The sequence below is a fragment of the Cyclopterus lumpus genome, chromosome 25 (genome assembly GCF_009769545.1).
Source record: "Cyclopterus lumpus isolate fCycLum1 chromosome 25, fCycLum1.pri, whole genome shotgun sequence".
Taxonomy (NCBI): Eukaryota; Metazoa; Chordata; class Actinopteri; order Perciformes; family Cyclopteridae; genus Cyclopterus; species Cyclopterus lumpus.
Genome location: NC_046990.1, coordinates 9537210 through 9561850, shown reverse-complemented (window position 1 = coordinate 9561850; position 24641 = coordinate 9537210). Strand labels below are relative to the sequence as shown.

At 46.6% G+C, this 24641-nt stretch overlaps 1 protein-coding gene across 1 annotated transcript in view; it reads right to left on the bottom strand.

Annotated features, from left to right (window-relative positions):
• The window catches only part of rspo2 (R-spondin 2), a 50547-nt gene that overhangs the window by 10136 nt on the left and 15770 nt on the right, over positions 1–24641 (bottom strand). The window contains exons 3-5 of the mRNA XM_034528986.1: positions 17083–17271; positions 8941–9084; positions 8558–8746 (exon numbers count right to left, since the gene is read on the bottom strand). Of these exons, the coding sequence (XP_034384877.1) occupies positions 8558–8746; positions 8941–9084; positions 17083–17271 (522 nt within the window). The remainder of the gene's footprint in view (positions 1–8557; positions 8747–8940; positions 9085–17082; positions 17272–24641) is intronic.

Sequence of the window (24641 nt, the reverse complement as noted above, 5' to 3'; positions counted from 1 at the left end):
TCAAACACAAACAGAGGGCTTTGAGGCATATGGCAGACATTTTCTTGTTGTTCTTCGCCGCGTATGATTACAGTGTAATTTCAACGGTCATTTCAGGGTCTCACCTCGACGAGGAGAGGCTTGTGTACTCCAGAGGGCAGCGGCATCTGTCAGAGATGCGGCAGGGGCAAGGGGAAAGGAATCGAATCAAAGGGATGCTTAAGCTCCCACTAATCCGAAAGAAATGTCCCAAGGCCCGACGGGATCACGGTCCTGAACCCTGCCACCCAGCGGGAAGGAGCACTTATGTTTGAAAGGGATTCGATACGGTACCTGGGAATGGGTTGGGTTTCATGACACAGACCACTCAATCATGTCCTGAGGTTACATCATGTTACATTCACTCAAAAAGGCCATGTCGCAGGGGTATTTCCCACAGAGCAGATCCCAGTAGTACTCACCAAGCGTGAAGGGGTCAGCCAACCCAGAACATTTTTTATGATTCAGACGCATAGTTCCTTTATAGTTATTGTAAATGTGCTAAAGTGTTAATGTAATTTTTTTGGACATATTGTACCAGGAGTTGGCGGAGACAAAAAGAATCAAAGCCATCTCCATTTAAGGGACTGTTCAAAAATCAAAAAAGACATACTTTTCCTCTCACCCGTAGTGCTACTCATCCATCTAGATTGTTTGGGGTGTGAGTTGCCGAGTGTTGGAGATCTCAGCCGCGGAGATGCTCTGTCTCAAATGTAATTGAACTAGACACGAATTGTGGTGTTCAAAGAAAAGAAAGAAGAAAAAAATATATATATATATTTCAAAGAAACTTAGCAGCAACGTCTCCTTCCAGAAATCATGATGCGATGTAGTAACTACGGTTGAAAGAAGACAGTTCCTGGTCATGATTTCTGGAAAATAAACTGTTCTCTCCAATATCTCCAGCACTCACACAAAACTTCATTGATGAATAGCACTGGAGGAAAAACACGTCATTTTGGGGTGAGCTGTCCCGTAAGCTGAAATATCTAACCTGTGACATCACCCCTCGTGTTTTGCTTTTTTTTGTGTGTCAATGGGAGTGTGGTGCTATCTTAGTAAGTTGGCCCTGGCCTCTACTTACCACTATAATGGCTGTGCGATTAGTCTGCCCCCCCGCCCCCCCCCCTGTATTTGTCACTGTTAATTCACACACAGCCAAAGGCCGGCAGGTCTATACTTGCTGCTCGCTCCGGGTCCACGCTCGTGGACAATGAGTGGGGTCAGAAGCCACAGCCTCCCTCTGAATCAGCTGCTGTAATTAAAAAGCTGCGATGTCTCCGTGAAGAATCCCGCCAGAGATGGAGAACGAGAGGGAAGGAGGGGCGGAGAGGAGAGGGGCTTCTGGGGGCCGGGGCCAATGCAACTGTGCGCCAGATGTTTTTCGGGGCTCGCCCCCCCTCCCCTCCTCCTCCCCTCCTCCTCCTCCGTTCGGCTCCTTCCCCTCGCTTTATTTCCTCTTCCAGCCGGCAAGCCAGACCACTGGCGAGCGAGGGGCTGCACTCGAACACGTCCTCCTCCTCTGTTGCGTTCACGGGGATCCTCAGGCGGCTCCCCGCGCCGCGTTATGCGATACGGGGAGCGAGAAGGGTGTCATCGGAGTGGGAGACAGGAAAAAAAAAAAAAAAAAAAAAAAGGGGATGGAAAGAGGGACGGGGAAAAGAGGCGATAATGTGGTGACTTGTTCTGCCTGTGAGGTCTGCTTTATTGTTTTGGCGGTGTCTATTACGCATGTCTCACACTCTGGCTGCGTGGACGTGCGTCTCTAAATGTGTGTGTGTGCGCGCGTGTGTGTGTGTGTCCTCATTGGCCCGGTTGGGTGGAGATGTGCAGATGAAAGTGTTTGCGGCCCACGGGAGAGCTGGCAGCGGTGTCGGATTGGAGGTCTGGCAGACGGGGATGCATCAGACAGATCCCACTGTGACCAGCTTGTGTTATCTAAATATGAGGTGAGAAACCTCCACACAGGGGCCCTCTCCAATATCAGGTCAGAACGACGTGGACACTGGACTGAAGCAGAAAACAGATGCGTGAGTATGATACGTTAAAATTCCATTCAAAACTCCCAAAAAAAATTCAGTGTTTTCCCAGAATGTTGTGACCGTCAGTGCAGGAACCTCTGCGGCCACACTTGGATCATCAAAGCACACTCAGAATCCATACTAATGAAATATTTTAAAGCAGGGAAGGTTTCATTTGCATGTTTCACAGATTGCCACCCCTGAAGCTGCTCTGTAAAAATCCTTCAAGGCATCGCTGCATCGATATGAAATGAGGAAATAATCACCAGGCTGGTAAGAGACATAAATGTCATAAAAGACCACTGCCACCCATCCGTGTAAAGACACAGACCGTGTCTCATCTGCCGTTTAAAAAAGATTCAATAATCACAGGGTGCAACTGCACAAACTGCCCGTCAAGGGAACAAAATCGCTTTACGGCCCCCCGACCGGGTCACAACATATACCTCTCAGCGGTGGGAAATAGCTCCCGTTTGCGGGGCGAGAGAACATGAAAACATTCCACTTCTCACCGCCTCCTCCTCCTCCTCCTCTTCTTCCTCTTCCTCTTCCAGTTTGCTGCCACTTTGTATGTTTGTGTACGTCTGTTTTTGACGGGGCTGTTGATGTCGGAGCCATATGCCTCATTTCCTCTGTCAAGCGTGGCCCGGGTTCATTGGAACAGCATAACGACTGATGCCCACTTCACAACCGAGCCGAGTCAAACGAATACGAGGACTGCAGCATCTCGTGTTTGTACGCCGGTCTACAGAAGGCAGTTCGGCAAAAACCACAACTCAACTGGGCCAAAGAGTGTGAAAAGAAAATGAAAAACTCACTCACACCCCTCCTCTTTCTTCCTGCTTGGAAAAGACCAGATGACAATAATGTGAGTATGGAGCCCCAGCGAGCACTGCTGACCCCCTCCTCTTTCACCTCCCCTACTTCCACCCCCCCCCCCCCAGTTCTTTGAAAGGCCTCCACATGTTTATGGCTCATGCCTGTGGTATGACGATGGATTCTCCATATAAAAGCCAGCAGGATCATGGGGTGTTTCAAATATTGCTCTCTGAAGACAGTTGCTGACAAAATGAGAGCAGACATATTTATTTTGGTCAGAGAGCAGTTAGTGGGAAGTTAATCAGAGATGCCCCCCCCCCCCCCCCCCCCCCCCCCCCCCGCCCCACACACACACACACACCTCCCAATAAGGAATGCACCCAGAGAAATCTCGGAGACGACTGGTAATGACGTTCTCCTCCGATGGACAATTTAACACGGCTCATCTGCACGAGGGTCAGGACAATAAACCCATAAAGTTTGGTTCGAGGACATCGGCATGAAGCAAGTGTTGACTGCCTGTCCAGACGGGAGCAGAAAGACATTTTCATTATCTGTTTAGGAGGAGATATGAGACATAAGCACAGAGAAGGGGAGAATAATATATGGCAGGACGCTGGAGACCTGGTCAATGACACCCAGAGTCTGATTCACTGCAGCTCGATGCAAAGCTTCCCAAAAGACTCTCTGAGGAAATCCTCCTTAATCTTTTTTTCACAACTTGATTTCTGGAGCATTCCAATAAATGAACGTCTGGTGCCAGATGCGAACCCAGGCCCTGTGTCCAGAGGCCGCCCATGCAGTCCAAAGGAGACCGGGCCCTTCTGAGGGCCTTCTCGCCAGCTCCTGTGTCAGCCCCTATGGAGCGGCCTTATTAAATGAAGATTAAGCTGTGGCTCTCCCAGTCACAACAGGCTGCGGTGCGAGGCACACATAATCACTGTGACAGGTCGGCAGCCAATTAGTGCTCTCCTTCTGTCCTGGGAAAAAAACGCTCCTCGCTCCTCTCCCGCTGGCGGGATGAACTGATCCGGATTGTCCGTGATGTTACCCGGGCCAGAGATCGCCGTTAAATCACCAGCCGTCATTCCCGCTGTGGCAGAAACGAGAGCCGGACATGTCATCTGGGCACCAGCTCTCCCTTCCAACAGTCCCGACTTCCCACAGAGCACACCCGGGGAACATTCATTGGAATAATGAGATAAGTACATCGGAGGAAGAGAAAAGCAAACCTCTGTTCTCAAGTGCTCTGGGTAGACTTCAGAGTGGTGTCTCGAGCGGGGCTCGATCGGTGTTTGGCTTGGACAAACGGCACCGTGAGCTCTTCTGAGACGAGAAGAGCACGCTCCTTCAATTAGCCTCAAGTTGAAAGCGTGCATCTGTTTCAGGGGGGAAAAAAAAAAAGAAAGGAAAAAGCTGGCCCGATAGAAGGCTAAAACACATCCAGAAATGTGTTTGGATGTCAGGTTTCCAAGGCTAACAGGGGCCAGACTCTGATGCGATCACACTGGCTGCATAACTAAAATACTCAGAAGTGAACGGCGTCTTTCGCCAGAGCTGAAACCCCTTGGCACGGCGAGTATAAACACCAAATCTGTGTGTCACGCGCTAACCGCCGTCTGGTGCGCAGAGACTGCCAGAAACCGGAATTGTTTGGTGTCTCGGGCAGCGTGCGCGACAGACAAGGCGGTCGAGCTTCCTCCGCAGCGGATTTGAGGCAATCACCGTTGCTCTGTGCGTCGTTTTTTTTTTTTTGTCGTTTTTTTTTTTTAACGGGAGCAGAGGCTTCGTGAAGCAGATGGTTCGCAGACGCTGAGGACCAGGAGGTCCACAGCACTGCGGAGTCACCGCAGAACCCACACTAGTTTCAGGAAGAACCTGGCGTAAAAATCCCACCGAAATCCTCTTGGGGGTCTGTTCGATTCCCCCGGGGCGGATCTGGGTTCACTTTGGTCCCCCTGTTCCAGACTGTAGGTGCTTGTGGTGTAAAATAAACAACCGCCTTTATGTCAAGTCCGAGGCCTTAAATACAGACAAAGACCCCGCCGGGCCTTCAGATGTCTCACTGCGGAGGAGGGATGAGGTCCAGACGGGTTTATCTTCCTCTACACCGTGTATATAACTTGTTTATCCAGGGGATCTGAATTGATGGCGGAGGAAATTGACTGGACATCCCGGCTACACAAGAGGCAGTTATCACAGCGCAGTATAAACACAAAGTGCACACAGAAGTTATGACAGACCGTATTAGTGGTGGCTGGATCTGATGACTGATGGGATGCAGGGCTTGGCCTCGATTCGGCCCTACAGCCGAAAATGGTTTCTCTGGTTACACACACGGGAGATCAATACTCCCACGAAGGTCGCCAGCTCTCCGAGTATACAGGTACATGATCCAGTGGCCAAAAGATAAATGATATGCTCCTACTTTCTTATTCTTCCTCTCTCTCTGCTCTCCTTTTGGTGCAAAATGAACTGCATTGTTCTGGGAAACCGAGCTCTTGAATAGGTTTCTGTTGCCAGCTCCAACATTGGCTTCGCTATAAATGTTTACAGTTCCATAACTTCATATTGTAAAACTTCTGTTCTGGTTTTGGGATGACTTTGGGACTTGGCCCGCCTCCTGCGCTACGACTGCCCTCCTCCAATGGGTCTACTTTCACCTAAAAAAGCGGAGCGGCACACGTGTAACTCCGGCCTGCAACCACAAAGACGTTTTTTTTGCGCCCCTCTCAGAATTTGAAAGCAGATTATGAATTAGCCCGAGTTGCCGTGGTGCGTTTGCACTTTATTCCCTCTGAAATCCCAAATCAGGATTACGTTAAGAGTGGGAGTTTGGAGGGATTTCTGTATTTTAAAAGTTGTTAAAATAACCAGATTGATTGGCGACGCGACGCGCAGAGAAAGAGCAACCAACCGTGTCACACACACACACACACACACACACAAGCAGTGAATCGGGTGACAGGGGTTGCTGGGAAATCGCCGCTGGGAGCTCATTAATGGCATCAATGTGGAACAGCTGAGCGCTGCTCCGTTATCACTCTCCTCACCTTTCCTCTCTCATCAGCTCACAAGATGGAGAGGTGGGGAGGGGGGCGGTCTGTCAATGGTGATAGCGTCGGAGCAGCAATTAATAAAGTCTCTTTATTGTTTATAGGCTGTTCAGAACACCACTCTGGGGATCCGCAGGATGGGAGAGTGTTTCACCGCCTCGAGGGTACAACGCACACCACGGCCAAGCAGCCACGAGACGAGGCCTCCTTACTCCTCGGGAGATTGTCTCGCGCACCTTTTCTTTCTTTTTTTTCTCCAAATAAATTATTATTCTCACGGCCAAAGACAACAAACAAGCATGTCAAACGATCCACAGTTCGTAAACACAAAGATGGCGCACGGAAGTGAGCGCGCGCAGTTTGGCCATGGAAATGCGCCGTTGCGCAATAGCGCGTCAAGCCATGCGAGAGCCATGTGTGCTGTGAAAGCCTCGTGACATTATCAGGGCTTTACTTGCTCTGCTTGTGCGTGTTTTACAGGGAGGGAGGGGAAAAGAAGAAGATCGTGGGAGACAGGGATCTGTGGAGTTTAAATACATAGATATGTAGAAATGCAAGCCCGGGCAATCAGATAATCATTGCCATAAAGAGTGTGTACCTACATGCTGCGTCCTCTTGTTTCCTGTCTCCATTTAATCCACAGCATCTTTACGGTCTGCAGTCATATAATCCCATGCTTATTCTAAACATTGGTGTCCGGTGAGAAGAGCTGATCAAATGTCCTCATTTCCATATGATCATAGGGCACTTCTTATATTTATATTTCCTTCTGGGTATAAAAAAGAAAATCCATACAATGCGGTTACAGTTTTCTCAATTCTATTTAAAGACTCAATTTACCACACTGCATTGCAAATCCTGTGGTATCAAGATGTACTTTATCTATCGTTCCTTTCAAAAGGTCACATAACAAGGTATTTCATGATGACCTCAGCCCTCTCTTGGACCTCCGCATCCTGATCACCTGCATTTCAGAGGGCGGCCTCTCCTCCCACAGGACCAATGCTTTATTATCACAAACGGGAAGTGATTATTTTACAATGTCGGTCGGATCGAGCTCCCATACGACGGCACTGGATCTCCTCCCGTTCGACTTCGGCAGCTTGCCTTTTTCTTTTCTTTATACATTGTATTTATTTGAACTGAAGAGTGTTGCGTTTCACTGGCTTTTGCCAAGTGGGGATTTTTTCACTAGCGGTCGAGCGGCGGGGAATTAACAACACATGCCCGAGCCTGAAATGTACCTTTTTATTAAACGGGCCACCGCGGCACTTCACGAGCCCGGGGAGTCCTAAGACGCACACACACACACACACACACATTGACACACGGCTTTTTAACCACACAGGGACGCAAGTCAGTCACTGAATAGGCAACTGACCGAAATGTGGTGGTTTGCCATGAACAGTAGCTTTAAGTAAGATGGACACGGGGAGGACTGAAGAAGAATGGTTCTGCTATGCACTTTACACCTTCCCACTTCTTGAGATAATTACCGGCAGTAATCATGTGCAACAATGCCACATTTTAATTAAATATAAAGGTCATAAAGTTTCTTGGAAAAGGTCAAGCAGGCACGGGAAAGGGGGGAGGGGGGGGGGGGGGGATTTTCCCCTGACAAAAAAACGGGACGGGGCTCCATGGAATCACAGTTTCCAACCCAGAGAGCGGCGACTGCCGTGGTAGTGTTGAGAAAACATTTGTTTGAAGTTTATTGACACTGTCCCCACTTCACTTCATGAGCCTTCCCATCCAACACTCCAGGCCAAAAATGGAGAAAAATCCTCGAGGTTAGAATATTTTCCTCTTTCTGTTAAACAACGTTTTTCTTCTTTTGAAAGCCTGAATGATAACTGCCACTGTAATTGCTTCCTTATTTGGTGAATTAAATATTTACGCTTGGGCTTTCCTAATCCAAAGTTTACGAGAGAAGTAAAAGTGCATTAAGGGGGAATATATTTATTTTAAAAAGCACTGCTAACTGAGGCCATCACCCCCAAAATGGTGTGTTTGGACCGTCTAAAAGAAACGGTTTACTTTTTGAAAAAAAAATATTTCCCTTTGCTGTATTCACACCGAGAGAAATTCCAGAATTGACTTCTCATTTAATGGCCTGACATGCATGCTGTGTGCACCGCAAAGATCTCTCGAGCTGACGGGAGGAAACAGAGACGGCCATTGAGGAAACCTGCAGTTCGTACTTTGAAGAGTTCCACTGGGGAGGGGAAGGGAGATGGGAGAGTGTGTGGGGAAATATATATATATATATATATATATATATATATATATATATATATATATATATATATATATATATATATATATATATATATATATATATACCTCAGAGAGGGAGCTGGCTCGAACAAGGACGCCATGGAAAAATACTGATATTTCACGCGCGGAAACACGACCGTGCACCCCAAAAAAAAAAGAAAACACGCACGCAGACGGTGCAAAAACAAAGAACGAGTGGAAGGTACCAGAGTTACATGAAACAGGTGTAACTGAGAGGGGGAAAGTGCTCTCCTGTGGGATACGGGGGCTGTTTTCTTTAATATCCACCAGAGTTGTGTAAACTCTGAAATGGACGGTATCTCTCTCTCACACACACATCGACATATGGCTGTATAACATCCTTACCTCTCCTGCAGTGCCTCATGGCCATTTTGCACATCCTGGACTCGGCGATGGTGGGACAGGGTATTGTGTCCTTGGGCGGTTTCTTTACAATGTGCCGCGTCCGGGTCTCGAGACCCCACTTGTAGCCACAGGTTTTGTTTCTCCTGGTGCAGGCGCCCCAATCGCTCCACTGGCCCACCTCGCAGCCCTCTGCAGGGACACACAGAAACAGTGAAACCACAGCCGAGTGCAATGCTTTAATACGGAGGCTACGGAGCTTTACTGGGATGCCAGAACCTCTTTGTGTGTGGTCCCAGTTCAACAGGACAAACGGAGAAGTTATAGAATACAGTGTACAGGTAAAGTAAGGGTTTTTTTTTGTACATTTGTGTTATTTTACGTACCTCCACACTCCATGGTGTCCTCCAGCGGGGCAAAGCCCTCGGGGCACTTATCAAAGCAGCGCCCTTTGTGGAGGTAAAAGCCTGACTTGCACTTGGTGCAGAAGTCTTTGCTGAAGCAGGACTCACAGTTGTCTATCCTGCACCCTGGAGAAAGGAGGAGAGACAGAGGGGAGAGTCATCAGGGTTCTGAGCAACCTTCTCATCTGGAGTTGATCGAAAGCTAAGGGGTTTGGGGAAAGGGGGTTGTTTAAGTATTATGTTGTCTCACCCGGAAAAACTAAAAAAACAAAGCCGTCGGTGCCCCCGGTATCATTTCTCTCCGGGTTTCAATGCGTGTTTCGCCTGACAGATATTTTATTTTTCATCTTCCTCTTCCCTTGTTCTTGAGCGAGCATGTCGACAGTGTGGACAACAGCAACAACAGTGAGACGGTGAGGAATTGTGTCACGCTGACCTCTTTCAACAAAAATTGCCACAACATCCAACAGCCTCGTTGTTTTCAAGAAGAATACGTCCCGTTAGGGCCCTGAATGGTGTCCTAAATATGCTCCACCATCACTCCACGCTGCTCCAATCTGTGTGTGCATAGTGGGGGAGTCCGGCTTTCATTAGAGGGTGAATGATGGCTCGTGATCACAATGCCGGCCAGCTGTGTGGAGGTTCTGGCTCCACACAGCTGAAAGGGGGGGGTGGGGGGAGGCGAAGAGGGGACGGCGAAAACGTTGACGGCGGCCTCGCCAAACAAATGTCGATGCATTTAGCCAGCGAACATGGCGGGTGCACTTATCCTCCCACGAGCGCGACGCAAAAGGAAAGGCACGGCAAATTACGACAACCACGATGATTAGAAGGAGCCGACCCAAGGCTCGCTAATGTGTGGCGTTCCTCAGAGGCTCTATACGGGCCCATTGCCCAATGGGCTTCCAATGTCCAGATCTGTGACCTGCAGCCACCGTCACCCACCGCTTGCAAAGTTGCTCCCCAGGTAGGGTGTAATCCGCCCCGCCGATCGCGTCTCAAACTGGAGGGGGAGGGGCGAGACATGCATTAGCGCGTGCGGGATTTTCCCCACATGTGAGCGTGACGGAGCTCTTTTATCTGTGACCCTTGCAGGGCAAGGTTCTCACAATCACACCCCTTAATTACACCATCTCCAGCTAACCATCAGCCTCCTCCTCGACATTCCTCCAAAACGAGGGGGTCCCTCCCCGCTTTACTTTGAACCCTAAAGTATGGCCTCTGCCCACTCACTCTGGTCTCACGCTTTCCCGACCAGTCTAAACAAACCATGGATACACACACACACACACACACACACACACACACACATACCAATCAGATATGGCTTGAGATACAGACCCACTCTGGCCCTGAAGCTGTACTCCACATTCTGGAAAAATGTAGATAAACTGACTTTAAATCACTGATCTCGTCCTCACGTCATGTTATTAAGTGATTCATCTCATCTCGGTATTCTATTTGCTCCATTTTATCTCCCGATAATATTTCTTGGATCTCTGGAGTTATGCATTGCTTTGGAGATTTCAATGTGGAATGTGTGAGTTGTAAGTCGGTTTTTTTTTGTTTTTCTTAAAGCTCTCTGCACCACATCCATTTCGTACTGGGTGAAACCCAATCGGTCAGCCTCGGGTTCGATACAAGTAAAACCCAATACAAGGAGCAGGCGAATAAATCGATTTAGAAAGCACAACTACGTGTTTTACCCTTCACACTTCCCAGGCCTGACTTTTAGCTCCTAAACAAAACTGAAAACAAATATAAAAAGACAAAGAGAGGAAACAAGAAACATCTGGCAATACTTTTAAAGGACCAGAGTTGTTGTGCAATCCTCAGTTATCGACAGTAAATACAAGCAACACAGCTTTGCTTCGCCAGTAGCACTTGATGATTTTCTGACTGTCGGATTCAGAAACGCCCCGGAAACGTTGTTTTCTAAATAGAAGATAAGTAACAATGTCACTCTGTGAGATGGATGAGGTGGATGACACATCAATGCGGCTCCGCGGGAGTGAGAATGCAGGGAGGCAAAACCAGGGGGGGTCAGAGGTCGTCGGGGAGCGAGGCGGGTAGGAAGGGATCACGGTGACAGACATTCATCCCTCTGTCGGGTTATCTGGCAAAAGGCTATCTGGGACACTGGAGAAGCTCCCACACTGACCAGTGGGCCAAGTGAGGCAGCTCGACCAGCAGCTCCAGAAACCGATACAGGGGAGTGGCTTCATTCTCCCAGCAGGATTAACCTCTGGACCACCTTTTAAAATCTCCGTCTAGGTGCCTCGGGGAGACTAATGAGAAATAATGAGTTCATCAGATCCCATTGAAGGCCCCGGTGTTCCTGGGACTTAAACGCATTATCATCATTATCTTCCGGCCTGGTTCTGGCCCCCCGAGTTACATCATGAACGCAGGAGGAAAAGTCGTGTGTTTCAGCTCTGGACGTGGAGAATTTCATAAAAAGCTGCGGGTAAAGTGGCACAGGTCGCGCGATTTATAGCGACGTCGTCAGCGCTGCGGCAGTTACCACCATTACCCGCATCGCTGTCACGACTTTTATTTGTATTTTTTGGGGTCGTTAGCATGCCATTACACTTGCATTTTATGTGGTTTGCATGTCAAGTGCATTTGAAGTTGCGAGATGAGTCACAGAGCATCACTGATGTCCCTCAGCTGTGGTCTGGATAGGGAAGCCACCGATTTTATCACGGACACGCAAAGCCTCAAGTCAGCTTCAGTCAACTTCTGTTCCTCGGCAGCCTGACAGCTCCATGTGAAATCTCTCTTTTTATATACATGGATATTCGCCGTATTAAAAACAAAAAAAACTCTTTTTTTTCCGCGTTATCTCAGCCGAGGGGGGGGGGGGTTGCGAGACCGCTCATCAGCCTCCTCGAGAGAGCTAACCAGAACCAATGTTGCACAGCAGGAGTGTCCATGTCGTAAAAGGCCTGGCAGTACGAGGGGGAAAACAAGCCCCATTTTTCCATCCCTCGCCTCCAAGCTGAGTCAAATAGCTCTGACCTACTCTCTAGGCCCCGGGTTTGGCTGACATGGAGGCTTTGGCTTGCTCGCTGCCACCCAGCCATGTCGTTGTGGAGCTGCGGATGGCAGGAGTTCATGGCAAAGGCCAGACAAGCCACGTTTTTCTTATTTTCCACCTGGGTGCTCCTCCACACGCCAGCAGAGAGAGCCAGGTGAAGCAGGGGTGGTGTTCTTGTTAATCAGCATCCTCCAAAGAGAGAACGCCGATGACAGATGCGTCAGCGGTCCTCCGAGCTTCTTCACTCCGAGGAACACAGTCTGTGATATGCCCCGACCTGCTGCCTCTTAATCTGCTCGTCCAGCTCCAGTGTACACACAGACAGCTCAAGCATTTCCGACAGCGGTCAAGCACAGACAGTCAGCTCGTCCACTCACACTCTGTTTGGTATGAAATGGAGAGTTGTGAAAAAATAACCCGATTCAATTTGGTGGGTTCATTGTGTTGTCTGGCAAATCTGAAAGTTAGTAAAGCTGTGATGATTGACTGTCTCTTGGACAAAAAGCAACTGGTCTTTTTGTTGGTTAGTCCGTCCAATGGAAACAGCCACAAGCTCAGAACTAGAGCGAGAAAGGGAGAAGTTGAACGAGAGGCATGGAGAGGCTGCCAGCTAAAGGTCGCAAAACCCATTTTAGGTCCTTTTTAGAGCCTTGGTACCAATTTGGCCGGGACCCATGATGCACGGCTCTCATCCACCTCCAACCCAATCAATTCCGAGGATGTACTTGAAAACTGAAACGATCTTGGAGAAGTCACATCCAATCGCCTTCTACTTCCAGCCCCAAATTGATGTGACAAAGTAGAAAGACATAAAACAATTAGAATTGGCAACGGCTTTCCTGCAGCATAAGAACTGCAGTAAAAAAAAAAAAAAATTACCTCTGACAGAGAAGTCTCCAGTGGCACATTAGACTGGCACTGACTGAGCTGTGATATTTAAACCACACTTCCAGGATATTGGAAAAACCCAGGCCTTGATCAGACTGGTTGTTGGTTGACAGCGGACGCAGCTGGTGTTTCTACTTGCTTTAAAGCCCGCTGCGGTGGGATATGGTTGGTGTGTGTGTGTTTGTGTGTAGCAGTGAGGGGTCCATAATACACCCCGAGGGAGGGAGGGAGGACACTTTGAATGCAGCCTTGCTCCCCATTCTGACCCTCTCACTCTTCAAAAAGACAGCTCTGATAGTCGCCTTTCAGCCCATAATTCTTTCAGCAAGAAGCCCGTCTGTGATACAAAATGACAGAATATGCTTTGGCTTGGGAAAGTATGTTAAAACCGAAGTATTATGAAATCTGACTGAGGCGAGAGCATGACTGCACCGCATTCACACGGATTTGGCTGCACATGAAGCGGCACACTGTGTGACCGTTGCTACAAATCTTCGGCACGGAGCGGTCGGGTTGACACCCACAGACACTGGTGCGGGGGCCTCTTCTGGGCAGCTGATAAGAACCCCTGTGGAGAACGCTGGAGTTACTGCGTACGGTTCATATCAGCCCGTCCATTTGCTGGTGAAAGGAGTTCTTGCAAAGCGGAGACCCAATGTAACCTAATAATAAACCGAAAAGGCACCGCTAACGAACCGGCTACATCCGAGTCGTTCATATTGTGGCTCCCACGTATCGGGCCTCTTTGGAGGCCAGCTGAAGTGTGGCTGTAAACGAGCTTCCAGTTACGTTATGTTGCGGAAAGTGTAGTTCCCACTGTTGTTGGCTCAAAATTATTTTCAATGTGGGGAAGAGACCCCAGAACGATAGCCTTACATTTTAAAATCATCAAGTGACGCACAGTTTCTCAAGTAGTCTTTATACATTTGTTATTGTAAGGGCAATAAATGACTTCTTTAACACTACATTGTAGGAATGCTGATTTCTTTGCAAATTGCATTACTGAATGATGCTCTGTGATTGCATAGAGACAGCCTAGAGTTTACTTTTTTTCTATACAATTTACCTTTTTACTTGAATATTGTAACATATTAGGAGATATTGAGAGACTGCTGTACGTGTGTATGTTTCTGAATCCACGTCAAGGGAAGAAGAAAGTGTACAGTAAATTGTTTCTAAGTGAGACTGTGATAACTATACTGTGTCCCAATTCATACCAGAAGGGTCTTCTGGTTCTTATAAAAACAAAACACATTCAGCTGACAGTGCTCCACCTCTCTAAAGAAGATGGTCTACCCTCACAAATACCAAATCTGATGCATTCAGACAGTCAACTCAAAGTCATAAATGTTCGACCAGTAGGTTGACTTATAGTCCGAACGCATTACGTAAAAAAAGACATCACACAGTTGATGACTATTTAGCCAAACATAGCGTCCATTCAGTTAGCTGCTAACCATAGATGTGTTATCACTCGCAGGAAGTCGATGGCAGTGTAAAAAGGGGCAATACGAGGCGTTATAAGAATGTGTGAGTCAGCTGGTACTGCGAGAGGCCCTTGAGCACGCAGCCATAACCGGCCACCCAAAAGTGTCGGGCAGTTTTCTGTAGCAGAATGCGAGATTAGCCGTGGACAGACACAGAGGTGCACACTCACTCACAGAGCACGGTCACATGCGACCGATCGCATGATCCTCCTGGCGGAGATACTAATTAGCGGTATTGCGGTGACCCTTTTATCGGTCAAACGTGTCATATTGCCAGCTCACAGAGTAAGACGTGTCTTTATTCCTTCTCTCCCACCATGCCTCTCTCGGTCACATGCCTCGGGAGGACTTTCAGGAAAAAAAAGGTTGTGGCTGAGCGTAGGAGCCTCTTGCTTGTCGTGCTCTCGTTTCCCTTTAACCAGGCAGTCCACACAAAAGAATAATTCTTGAATGAGATAAGATCACACAGACAAACGCTGGTGTAATAATAAGCAGCTGCTCCCTAAGTGATTTCAGAGCCTGTTTATACAAAGATCGTGCTAACAGAAACGCGATGCCACGTTCCAGGGCCCTCTTTTGGAAAACCAGGAGCACACGGCAGCTCTGACCGCGTCGGCGGAAGAACCCCCTCACCATCATTTGTCCACTGTGCCTTTTTGAGCTCTTGCGTCGACTCACAAATAATATTTACCGACCCAAACGATTAGCTTCCACCCAGTGAAATATCCGCTCACGTGTACAGTTTAGTGGAAATGACATGCGGAGCGCAGCTGCGAATGAGGGTCAAACAGGGAACTGGATTAGAGAGCTATGACTGAGGCAGTGATCACTTCAAAGTAGGTCTCACTCTGAGATCTGATGCTACGTGACAATACAAGATGTTGCTCTCGGAGCAGTTGGTACGTAGAGGGATTCAGATTAACTTGCCGCACACGTCAGAATCAGTTAAGTTTAAAATCCACATAGCATGGGGATACTGCGGTTAGGCTAGCAGGGGTTTATATATTTTTTTTAAAGAATCTTTACCAGAGAACACGATATCTTTCTCTTGTCGTGAAAATTGGTACTGATTGTAAGAGCAACGGAGAAGGGATCAAACCCTTGTTAGATGCTTCTTCCAGTGCTACCTGTTAAAACTAAAATGTGAACACGCTCCGATGTCAAATTGCCAGATTTCTCGTGTACAGAAGTTACAATTTTTATAGACCATCCACAAGCTCCCAACATGTAAAAGTTGGCCAATGCAGCTTTGAAACGCTTTTCATAATCAAATGGAGCCAGCGGACGTACTTGCATCTTGGTCGACAGCGATTGGGTGAGCAAAATGTAGCACGTTTTTTTCTTCTTCTTGCGGTTGCTCCATGCTCACATTATTGGGCCTAAAAGGTCCAGACACTTTCCTCTGGGTCTTGCGTTTGTCAGGAGTTTGGCTCAGGGAAGCAAATGAGTTCAAGTTCCTCTGTGTTTTTTCATATGAAACACTCAGCCAACACCTCCGGCTCCGTGTAAAGCTACAAAGGCTCCCCCGTTCTCCTAGAGCAAATTCCATGTTAAAATAAGGTTATGAGACCGGAGGAGAGGGAGCGTTTCACTAATTGAATTTTTGTTGTTGTTGTATTCATTAACGAGAGAGAGCACGTCAACGTTTCGCTGTTATTGTTTGTTGGTTTTTTGGGGGGGGGGTTTACAGTAAAACATCATTCAGAGAGTGTGAGACAGAAGGTGTGTTCTGTCTCAAGTTATTAAACCCAAACAGTATTTTAACCAAAAGGCGTATGGTGAAAAATAACATTTACTTCTTTTCCTGCCAGCCGCCAGAGTAACATGTGTAACAATGAGACTATTATAAGACTATTAGACAAATACCTAACATTGTTTTTATTGCTGAAACCATAATTAAAAGCGAGCCAAGTTTGGAATTAGATCATGTTTTCCTTCCTTGCGGATACACGACTAATCCTCAGGATTAATGCTTTGCCGCTCTTATGCTTTGTTTTTTTTCTTATCAAACTTCAATGAACGCACAGTTCTCGGTCGAGGATCTGGACTCCTCAATTGTGACTGGCTTTCTGTTCAAAGTCTAAAAAACAAAAAAATATATATATATATATTCTGGCTGCCAAGAAATTACACTGTCTGCTGAAAGTTTCGATCCACAAGCCAAAAGAAGTTAGTTTCATGCCCAAATGCAAATATATAATCATCTTTGCAATTCAGATGATATTGAATGACATGGCCAAAAGGGCCATTTTTTTTTTTTTTTACGTGTTGCTTTCAATGTGCACCGAAGGCTTGGCCGACGCTTCCTAACCTTATATTTGCATCTGGATTTTCCAGCCCTCAAACATCCCCCTGAGTAGGATGTTCGCTATTGTAGCTATAACAGGATTGTTAAAGAGACATGAGGAACAGTTTGCGGCTCAATCCCGAGGTAGACGCACGCTAAGACGATACTCCACTGCTTCCCATCCACCTGTGTGAACAGATGAGCCGTCCACAATTGTGAAGTATGTGTGTCCTCCTCTGGATAATTGACAATATATCATGTTTTGTGGCGGAAAAGAGGGGGGGGAGGTTGAGTGGGTGTGCGTGTTCGGTGTCTGGGGATGATGGGCGCTGGGAGAAGGAGAGGGGAAAAAAGTCAGGAGGTGTGGGGAGATAGAGGTGTGTGGGGGAAGCATGGGTGGGTTAAACGTCTAAGGTACTTACTGGAGCACATGTTGAGGTCGGGGCTGCGCATGCCGTAGTATCCGGCCGGGCAGTCGTGAAGACACTCCCCATACTGCCTCATCCTCTCCCTCCGCAAAAACAGGAAGAGCTTCGGCTGGCAGTTTACACAGCCGTTGTCCCTGGAGCACACCGAGCAGCCTTTACAGATGGGGTACGCTCCATAGCTAGCTGCAGGACAAACACAGGAGAGGAATCAGCAAAAAGGGAGAAGAAGACAGAAGTAAGCACGTGAAAAGGTGTCGGCATGCTTTAGTTAATTGGCGTGTTGGAGAGTCGAGCAGTAGCCGAACCCCCACCAACTCCCAACACACACATTTTTTCTGTAGCTTTTCTGAAAAGACAATCCACATTAGCCGAGCGTACGGACAGGAGAGAGCGTGCGGTTTCTCGGTTTTATTTCACTCTTCTCGCGGCTATTGAATTTCAATTTCAGAGAAGAAATCCCTTCCCTTTAAATGTGGTTGTTTCAGACACATACTTGTTCAGTTGACTCCAGCCTTTAGCTCTGACAAGCCTCACAGGTACACTTTGATGGGATTTTATCGGGTCATGCATCTACCGATGAGAATGCTAACGGTGTGATTTGTCCCGCCTTAACAGGTGCAACCGAGACTCAGGAAGATGACGCTCAATTAGTCCTGAGAAGGGGTCTAATTAGCCACATTAACTGAAAACACCTGTGTGGGTGTTCAGAGGCTTTGACACAAAAGGGGAAAAGTTGCCCGGCAACTACATTTATTTTTCAAGCTACCCCGGCTCCAAAACTTGACAATGACCAAAACCATGACCAGTGATCGCCAAAAAAAGAGGACGAGAACGTTAAAATCAAAATACGGGCTTTGCTAGGCTCATGTGGTTGTTCACATTCCCTGGCTAATTTCCTGCTCGCTGGTGTGACATGAACCCGGTTACAGTTGAGAGTTAAGAGGATGTATATTGTGTCAGCGCCATTGTTAGTTTGTTCTCCAGCCGCATTGGAAAGATGCTAACATGGTGGTTCGGAAGACCGTTTACTCTGCACTAGAAACAGAAAAGCAGAATTCTTTCATCCCTCATGTGTGGATGACCCGGACTTCACCCGATGACAAGGACGGGGTGAACTGGATGCAACAGACTCGACTGTGGGAGGGCTGACCAGCAGAAGACAAGCCGAGTACAAGGCAAAAACCAAAACGACCATAATAGATACATCAGCATGGATATTCTCTAATTCATAGTAAAAATGTCCAATTCAACAATTTGTCATTCATGCAAACTCTGGCTCCCCTCTCGACGTTCGAATGCCGATCGGTCATGAATGTGAATATTGCATTAATTCTGGTCGGATCTGGCCTCCTGAACAATTGTGTTGAGACAGCCGATGAAAGCCCCCAAAAACCGCGGTGGCTCTGTCCTCGGCTCGAGTTGCCTGGGGAAGACAAAGGAGCCAGTAACAAGACAGTCCATTCCACAATAAGTGACTCTCACTGTAGACTCCTTAGCGTCCCGTTTGCAGGAAAATGTCCGCGGGCGAATCCAATTTCTCCAAACGAGAGACACTTCAGTTGATCTAAGCCGAGTCTTGAATATCACAAGCCGGGAACGGGTATAGTGGCGGCGCTCATTCCGAGCGACCTACCACAATGGTTAATAAAACAATACGCCTCATACTGGACAAACCCTGAGAGACGGAGCAGAGCATGCCGGCGTTACTGCCTGTGGATGCGCATATTAGATTCCCCCACCACCCGAACAGATTCACCCAGGAGAAGGGAGCGCTAAGTGGGCCCAGTGCAAGCATCCGTTTGTAATCATGTGAAAACCAGTCAGCGACTGTCAGACTTATCATCTTTCTTTTCCATTTCTTTTATTGGTGTGCTGGGAGTTGGTCTTCAGAGAGGGATGCTGGCTTTGTCAAACTGTACTCCTTCGCCTGAAGCCGGGGTGGATGGAAGTGAGATGAAGTGCTAATCAGAATATGTCTCTGATGGTCTTTAGGAATGAGGTTTACAGCGACACCCCATCGATCACAGATGCTGTACATCGCACAGACTGGGGATTGTTCATCTCCAGTCGCCACTCGCTCCGTATGACACGGAATTGGCCGCTCTAAATCTCAGATGGAAAATATTGTGTTTTAGGTTCAACTGTCAATCCCGTGTCTAAAATAGTGTTTCTTATTTCAGTTGCACCGATGGAGGTTGCTTCTCAGTTCAGGCTCTACTCGGTGTGGACAACAGGCTAATGTGCGGCTGTTTTTTATTTACTTTCTGATATAGTTTTTTTTAATCAATTGCCTTTGCAGGAATTGCTGAAATAATGTGCAAGCAATTATAATTTTATATGCATTCATAAAGGTTTTCACACGTAAATTAAAATCTATTAAAACACGCTCCATGTCACTTTTGATTAAAAGAAGAAATAAAAAGCTGTTGCAGCTGTATTAAAAAGTGTTTCACTTTGCACCACAAACAGAATTGATCAAATATATCTAGTATTTCTTTGCCAATTCTTCCATTCAGTAAAATCAGACTGCAACATTAGACCAAACCTCATACTTAACCATGTATTTCTCTAGGATATACAGTCTGGGTGTGTTTACAGGAAACTGACATACACATTAACTTGGTCACATTTACTCCCTCGGCCCTCGCCAAACTCGAACACAACACTGACAGGAAGGGAAAGCCAACTTGGCAAAAGAACTGTGAAGCTGGAAAGCTTATTTCTCCCGCCGGTTACGAGCGGGCTCGACTCTACAACTAGTGACACAGCGCTAACAATGCAAACCTTAAAATAATAGAAACGTAAAATCGAGGCGTGTGGTCATCTTAGATCCCTGGCCCGTCAGTGAAAAGGTTCCTCGTGACACGGCTCAAAAATCGCGCGCTACTATTTGTTGTCAAACGTATGTTTTGCTGGTTGCTAATCTCGCAGGCGCACGGACAACATGAGCACACGGCGTTTGAATGCAACGGAATCCCACATCCTGGTATTAGCGTACGATGTGTGTGTGGGGGAGAAGGGGCAAAAGGAAAAGGCTGTATACGGTGCAGAGAAACTCTTTTGGTGCTGATCTTGGGAGATTAGCGTGTGTGGTGTGTGTGTGTGTGTGTGTGTGTGTGTCTATGGAAAGGTTTGGAGGTTCAGGCCACAGGTATGTCAGGAAGGAGGCCACAATTCAAAGTGTCTGGAGCAGCGCCGTCCAACTCTCGTCCTACACTACCGGCATAATGTCTAGTGCACTTTACATCAATCTGTCTCGACTGCCACAGGTTTCATCCATTCTTAAAGAAAACAATATTAATCCGATTTTTTTTTTTTTGAGACGGGAAGAAATATGAGTGTGTCTCCTTCTCTGGCAGAATTGTTGAAAAAAATAAGTAGAGCCTTTGTGGTTAAAGATCGAAACCGAAAAGTGTTCGCCATGTTTTTTAAGTGGCACTAAAAGAAGAGAACATCAAAGGGAAATGGGTTACGTGTTAGTCCTGAAGTCTCGATAGATCATTGCAGCTTAACCTAATTTGGCACTGGTAATGTTACGTGTGCTTCAACGTGTCTCTCAGAAAGCAGACGCATTCAAGCCCGGTCCATCCGAATGATAACTGGGTTTTGACACTTGCTCGACTGCCTCCCGTGGCTTCTTCTTTCCCTGCAAATCATGTAACGCCTCGGGTTTGTCTCGCGTTTCTTCTGTCAATCACGTCGAACCCGAAGTGACCCAGTTGCAACAGAAAGTGATCATTGTCAAATTATGGATATCATACATATTGTTTTTTTTTTTTTTAAACGGGAGTGGAGCGCACACGCCATCCGTGCCACTCCCTGCGCACAACAAACCAGATTGCCATTTACGGTTTCAACCACAGAATACATATTACGTGTAGCAAAACAAATCCGCAGTTCCTCCTTCTGACATCTAACTGAACACTCTACGTCTCAAGTATCGTATTTACAAAAGCCAAGGGTCCAAATGAACATTACTGAAGGAAGCCTTTGCACAAATTGTATAGACAAAGGACATGTCTACAAGGCAGAGGGATGCTACAGAAGCTGAACCACATGAATGATTCTGTGAGGCATTTAAAATCAGGAGGGAATCCCAGTATTACCATTCGTGAGTTGAACTAATGTGTATGTTTTAAAAGATGATTTGGACAATTTGGATATCAGCTAATTCGCTTTCTCGTCGAGAGTTAGATGAGAAGATATACCACTCTTAAAAGAGACGGAACATGCATAGTCCCTGCCCACAATTGGGGAGAAAACAATTAATCGCGCTCACCATTGACTTTGTGTAATCCTAAAATGCCGGTCACGTTCCTCTGCTAGCACTGCGACGGGTTAGAGAACCCACAACTTAAGTGATGCATCAGCAGGAACAATGGGAAACCGGTTGCATCCTGACACTCAGTATGCCTAACGTTATGTGCAGTAAGCGTTTTAACCAAAATGTCCGTTTTAGGCTAACTGAAGTTATGTTAGTGAAGCTGAAACATTTTGACAATACGCAACTAGTGTTATGGTGGAGATGTGGATAAGTCAGAAAGCTATGTGTTATGTTTGAAAATGCCTAAGCCAACTCAGTAGCTCGCTAACACACAGCTAACATTAGCTTGCTAACTTGTGCCATCATCATTTTAGTAGCCTGTTAGCAAGCATTCTTCAGTTAGCTTTAGAGATGCTAGGCAGAACCAAGATTTTATGTGGATAAAGATTATTTGACTCTCCCCCCCCCCCCCCCATTTCTAGTATTTTACACCAAGCTAAGAAAACTGTCGGCAAAGAGAAGCGAAAAAAGGTATAATAAAGCATCTATCATGTTCAGGTGAAGCGTTGGTCCTTCATTGATGGGAAACAGTCAGGCTCTCAACATAAAGAATGACGCCATGTTTGGGGCGTAGCACTTTCGTTCTACAGCTGGAGGCTTGCTGGGAGGTTTGCTCTGAAACAGCTCAAGAGCAATTAGGGCCGCAGGGAGATCCAGCAGAGACCCAAACTCTGTCCAGGTACGTTTTTATGAGTCCAAAGCGAGCATGACAGACTGCGCTCGAGGCTGCCAAATACTCCACATATAAAGGGGGTTCCACCCACAGGCCGGCTCACTTCCTGCCTTCCACTCACCTACCGTTACCATGAAATCATTCACATTGACCCATTCCTACTTTCTGCAACCCGAAACCCTAACAAGGCAAATTGCACATAATTTGTGTGTTTCTTTTAGAGCCCCGAACTTAACATTGAGAACAAGAAGACATTCTTACGCAGGGTTTCACTGATGTGGGCATTTTAGAGCTGGCGCTACTGAAAACTGAATATTTTGAAACCATTTTCAACTCTTTACATTTTTATTATTATTTTAAATAATATAATGAAGAAAATGCATTATGGTGTAAGAAATATATTAAAATATAAACATACTTCATGTAGCCATTGTGTCTGAGTTGGACAATACAAACTGGGCCGCTTCTGTATTAAGTTTCATGTTTTATGACAAATAAGAATTATGGGAATAAACAATGTTAAAACTATTATCAGAAGTATTTTTTTGTGGTGTGTTGGGTGCTCCAGCAAGCATAGAGGATATTTCTCTGCTACCACTACTTTCATAAGGATTATTGAATTTATTTCCCTGTAAAAATGGGTGTGCAGTGACCTACAGTTATTCTTAGTACTTGATGATATTGGACACAGAGGTAGAACAGAGGCTTGTGAGACGGCTGTTCTGATTGGACCACAGCTTATCTTCTTCACATATCATTTCAACACTAATTGCTGAATGGAAAATGATAGCACGGGATACCAAACTGGATAGAAAAAAGTGTGTCTTGAAGTTGATCTGGAAATGCAGCAGGACTTGGGCAATATCATAAAGCAGCAGTGAATTCCAAACCCTGCAAGGGGGGCAAGAGTTTATATTAAAACACAACTGTTTCTATTCTCACAGTTCTCTCCATTTCTCAAAGGGCCCCTGGTATGTACATCTAATAATACAGCCCCTGAATGCAACTACCAGCTACACTGGCCATTGTGTTGGAAAGGGCACTTACTGTACAGTCTATAGGAGAAAGTTCATCAAGTAACACAACGAAATGTATATCCAATACATCTATACTAACTAGAAATGTCATATGGGTGGCGAGTCAGCGATTGCAAACCTCAAGTTTTGGAGTCTTATAGCAGGTCAAGAAGATGTGTGCTCTCATGTGGAAAGCATCACATCCACCAACAGAATGATAAGCTTTCCTCGTGGCTCTGAGACAATTATTGTTTATTCGTCCGCGCTCCCTTGTTCCTTTCCTAAATGATGGTATAAGCTTACTGCTGCTCCACTTTAGAGGCCGAAGACAAAGCTCGGGAGAGAGAGAGAAAGGGGCAGTTACGGGACAGAGCAGCACTGCAGCCACCGGCCGTGTGGCGACGGATGGAAACCGCGAGAGGCAACAGGCGCTTTCTGGATCACCGTTCCAACCAACTAACCATAGGCTCACACTGTGTAGCAGTAAAAAGCCCGGAGAGCCAACGGTGTCAACCCCACGCACTCAAAGAGTTCAACCAGGCGTTGTAACGTCTCAACATTGTTCGAGCTCGTTAAAAGCTGGTACATGGAAAGATTTTAAGCCCGTGACTTTATTTGTCATGGAACTGGAAGTTGCACTTAGCTCACAAATTGTGGAGAAAAAACAGAAGGGGGTACATTGGGCCCGCGAACTAAGGGCACATTTCTGTTCCAATTTAGCAGAAAATATGTTGGACTTGCCTCCGACTCCTTTCCAGCTGGAAATAGTCCGGTTTTAGGATTCCCAATTTTTTTTTTTTTTCCCCGGTTTACTTTAACAGATCGTACTGTAAGCACATGCTTATAATTTAGGACAGTCGTGCTGCTTCTAATGATTTTGCAGCATGAGATGGAGCAAGCACATTTGCTGTCAGACATATTAGCTCGGCCATAGTGTTCCTGTGACACAGATCCACCGGGCGAGGCGGGCAGCACAGAGATTTGAACCCTCACTTGAAAGGGTGGCGGTTTATATGAATGGGTAAAACAGGCAGCCGCGGTTCAAACAGGCAACTGGAAAATGGGGGCCAATTTAAAAGCGGCACTTTGTTTTACTGCGCAATAAAACAGAAGCTCAAAGTAATTTACTTTGGTGTGATTCAACAGGTTGAGGTTCATGCAGGTGAGAAAAACGACATTTGACTCAGCGGATGACCACATCGCCGCCATACAAAGCGCCCGTTGTTACTTTGACGTTTTGGTAAATACGCAGATTCTCTTTCACGCTCAGTTAGTATTCAATGGAGAAGATGGAGACCATTTTCGGGAGCAGCAACTTCCTGGAGATGTCGGGTTTCTGTGCGTTAGCTGTATCCCGTTTCCCAGTCTTTATGCTAACGTAAGCTAATGCTACATATTTCCCATACAGATGTGAGAGTGGTAATCAATCTTTTTATCTAAACTCCCAGCAAGAAATTTAACAAGTATATTTCCGAAAAGGTCAAACTATCTTTGAAATGTGACTGCTGAACAGCTGCCACTGCAACGACAGGTGACAAGA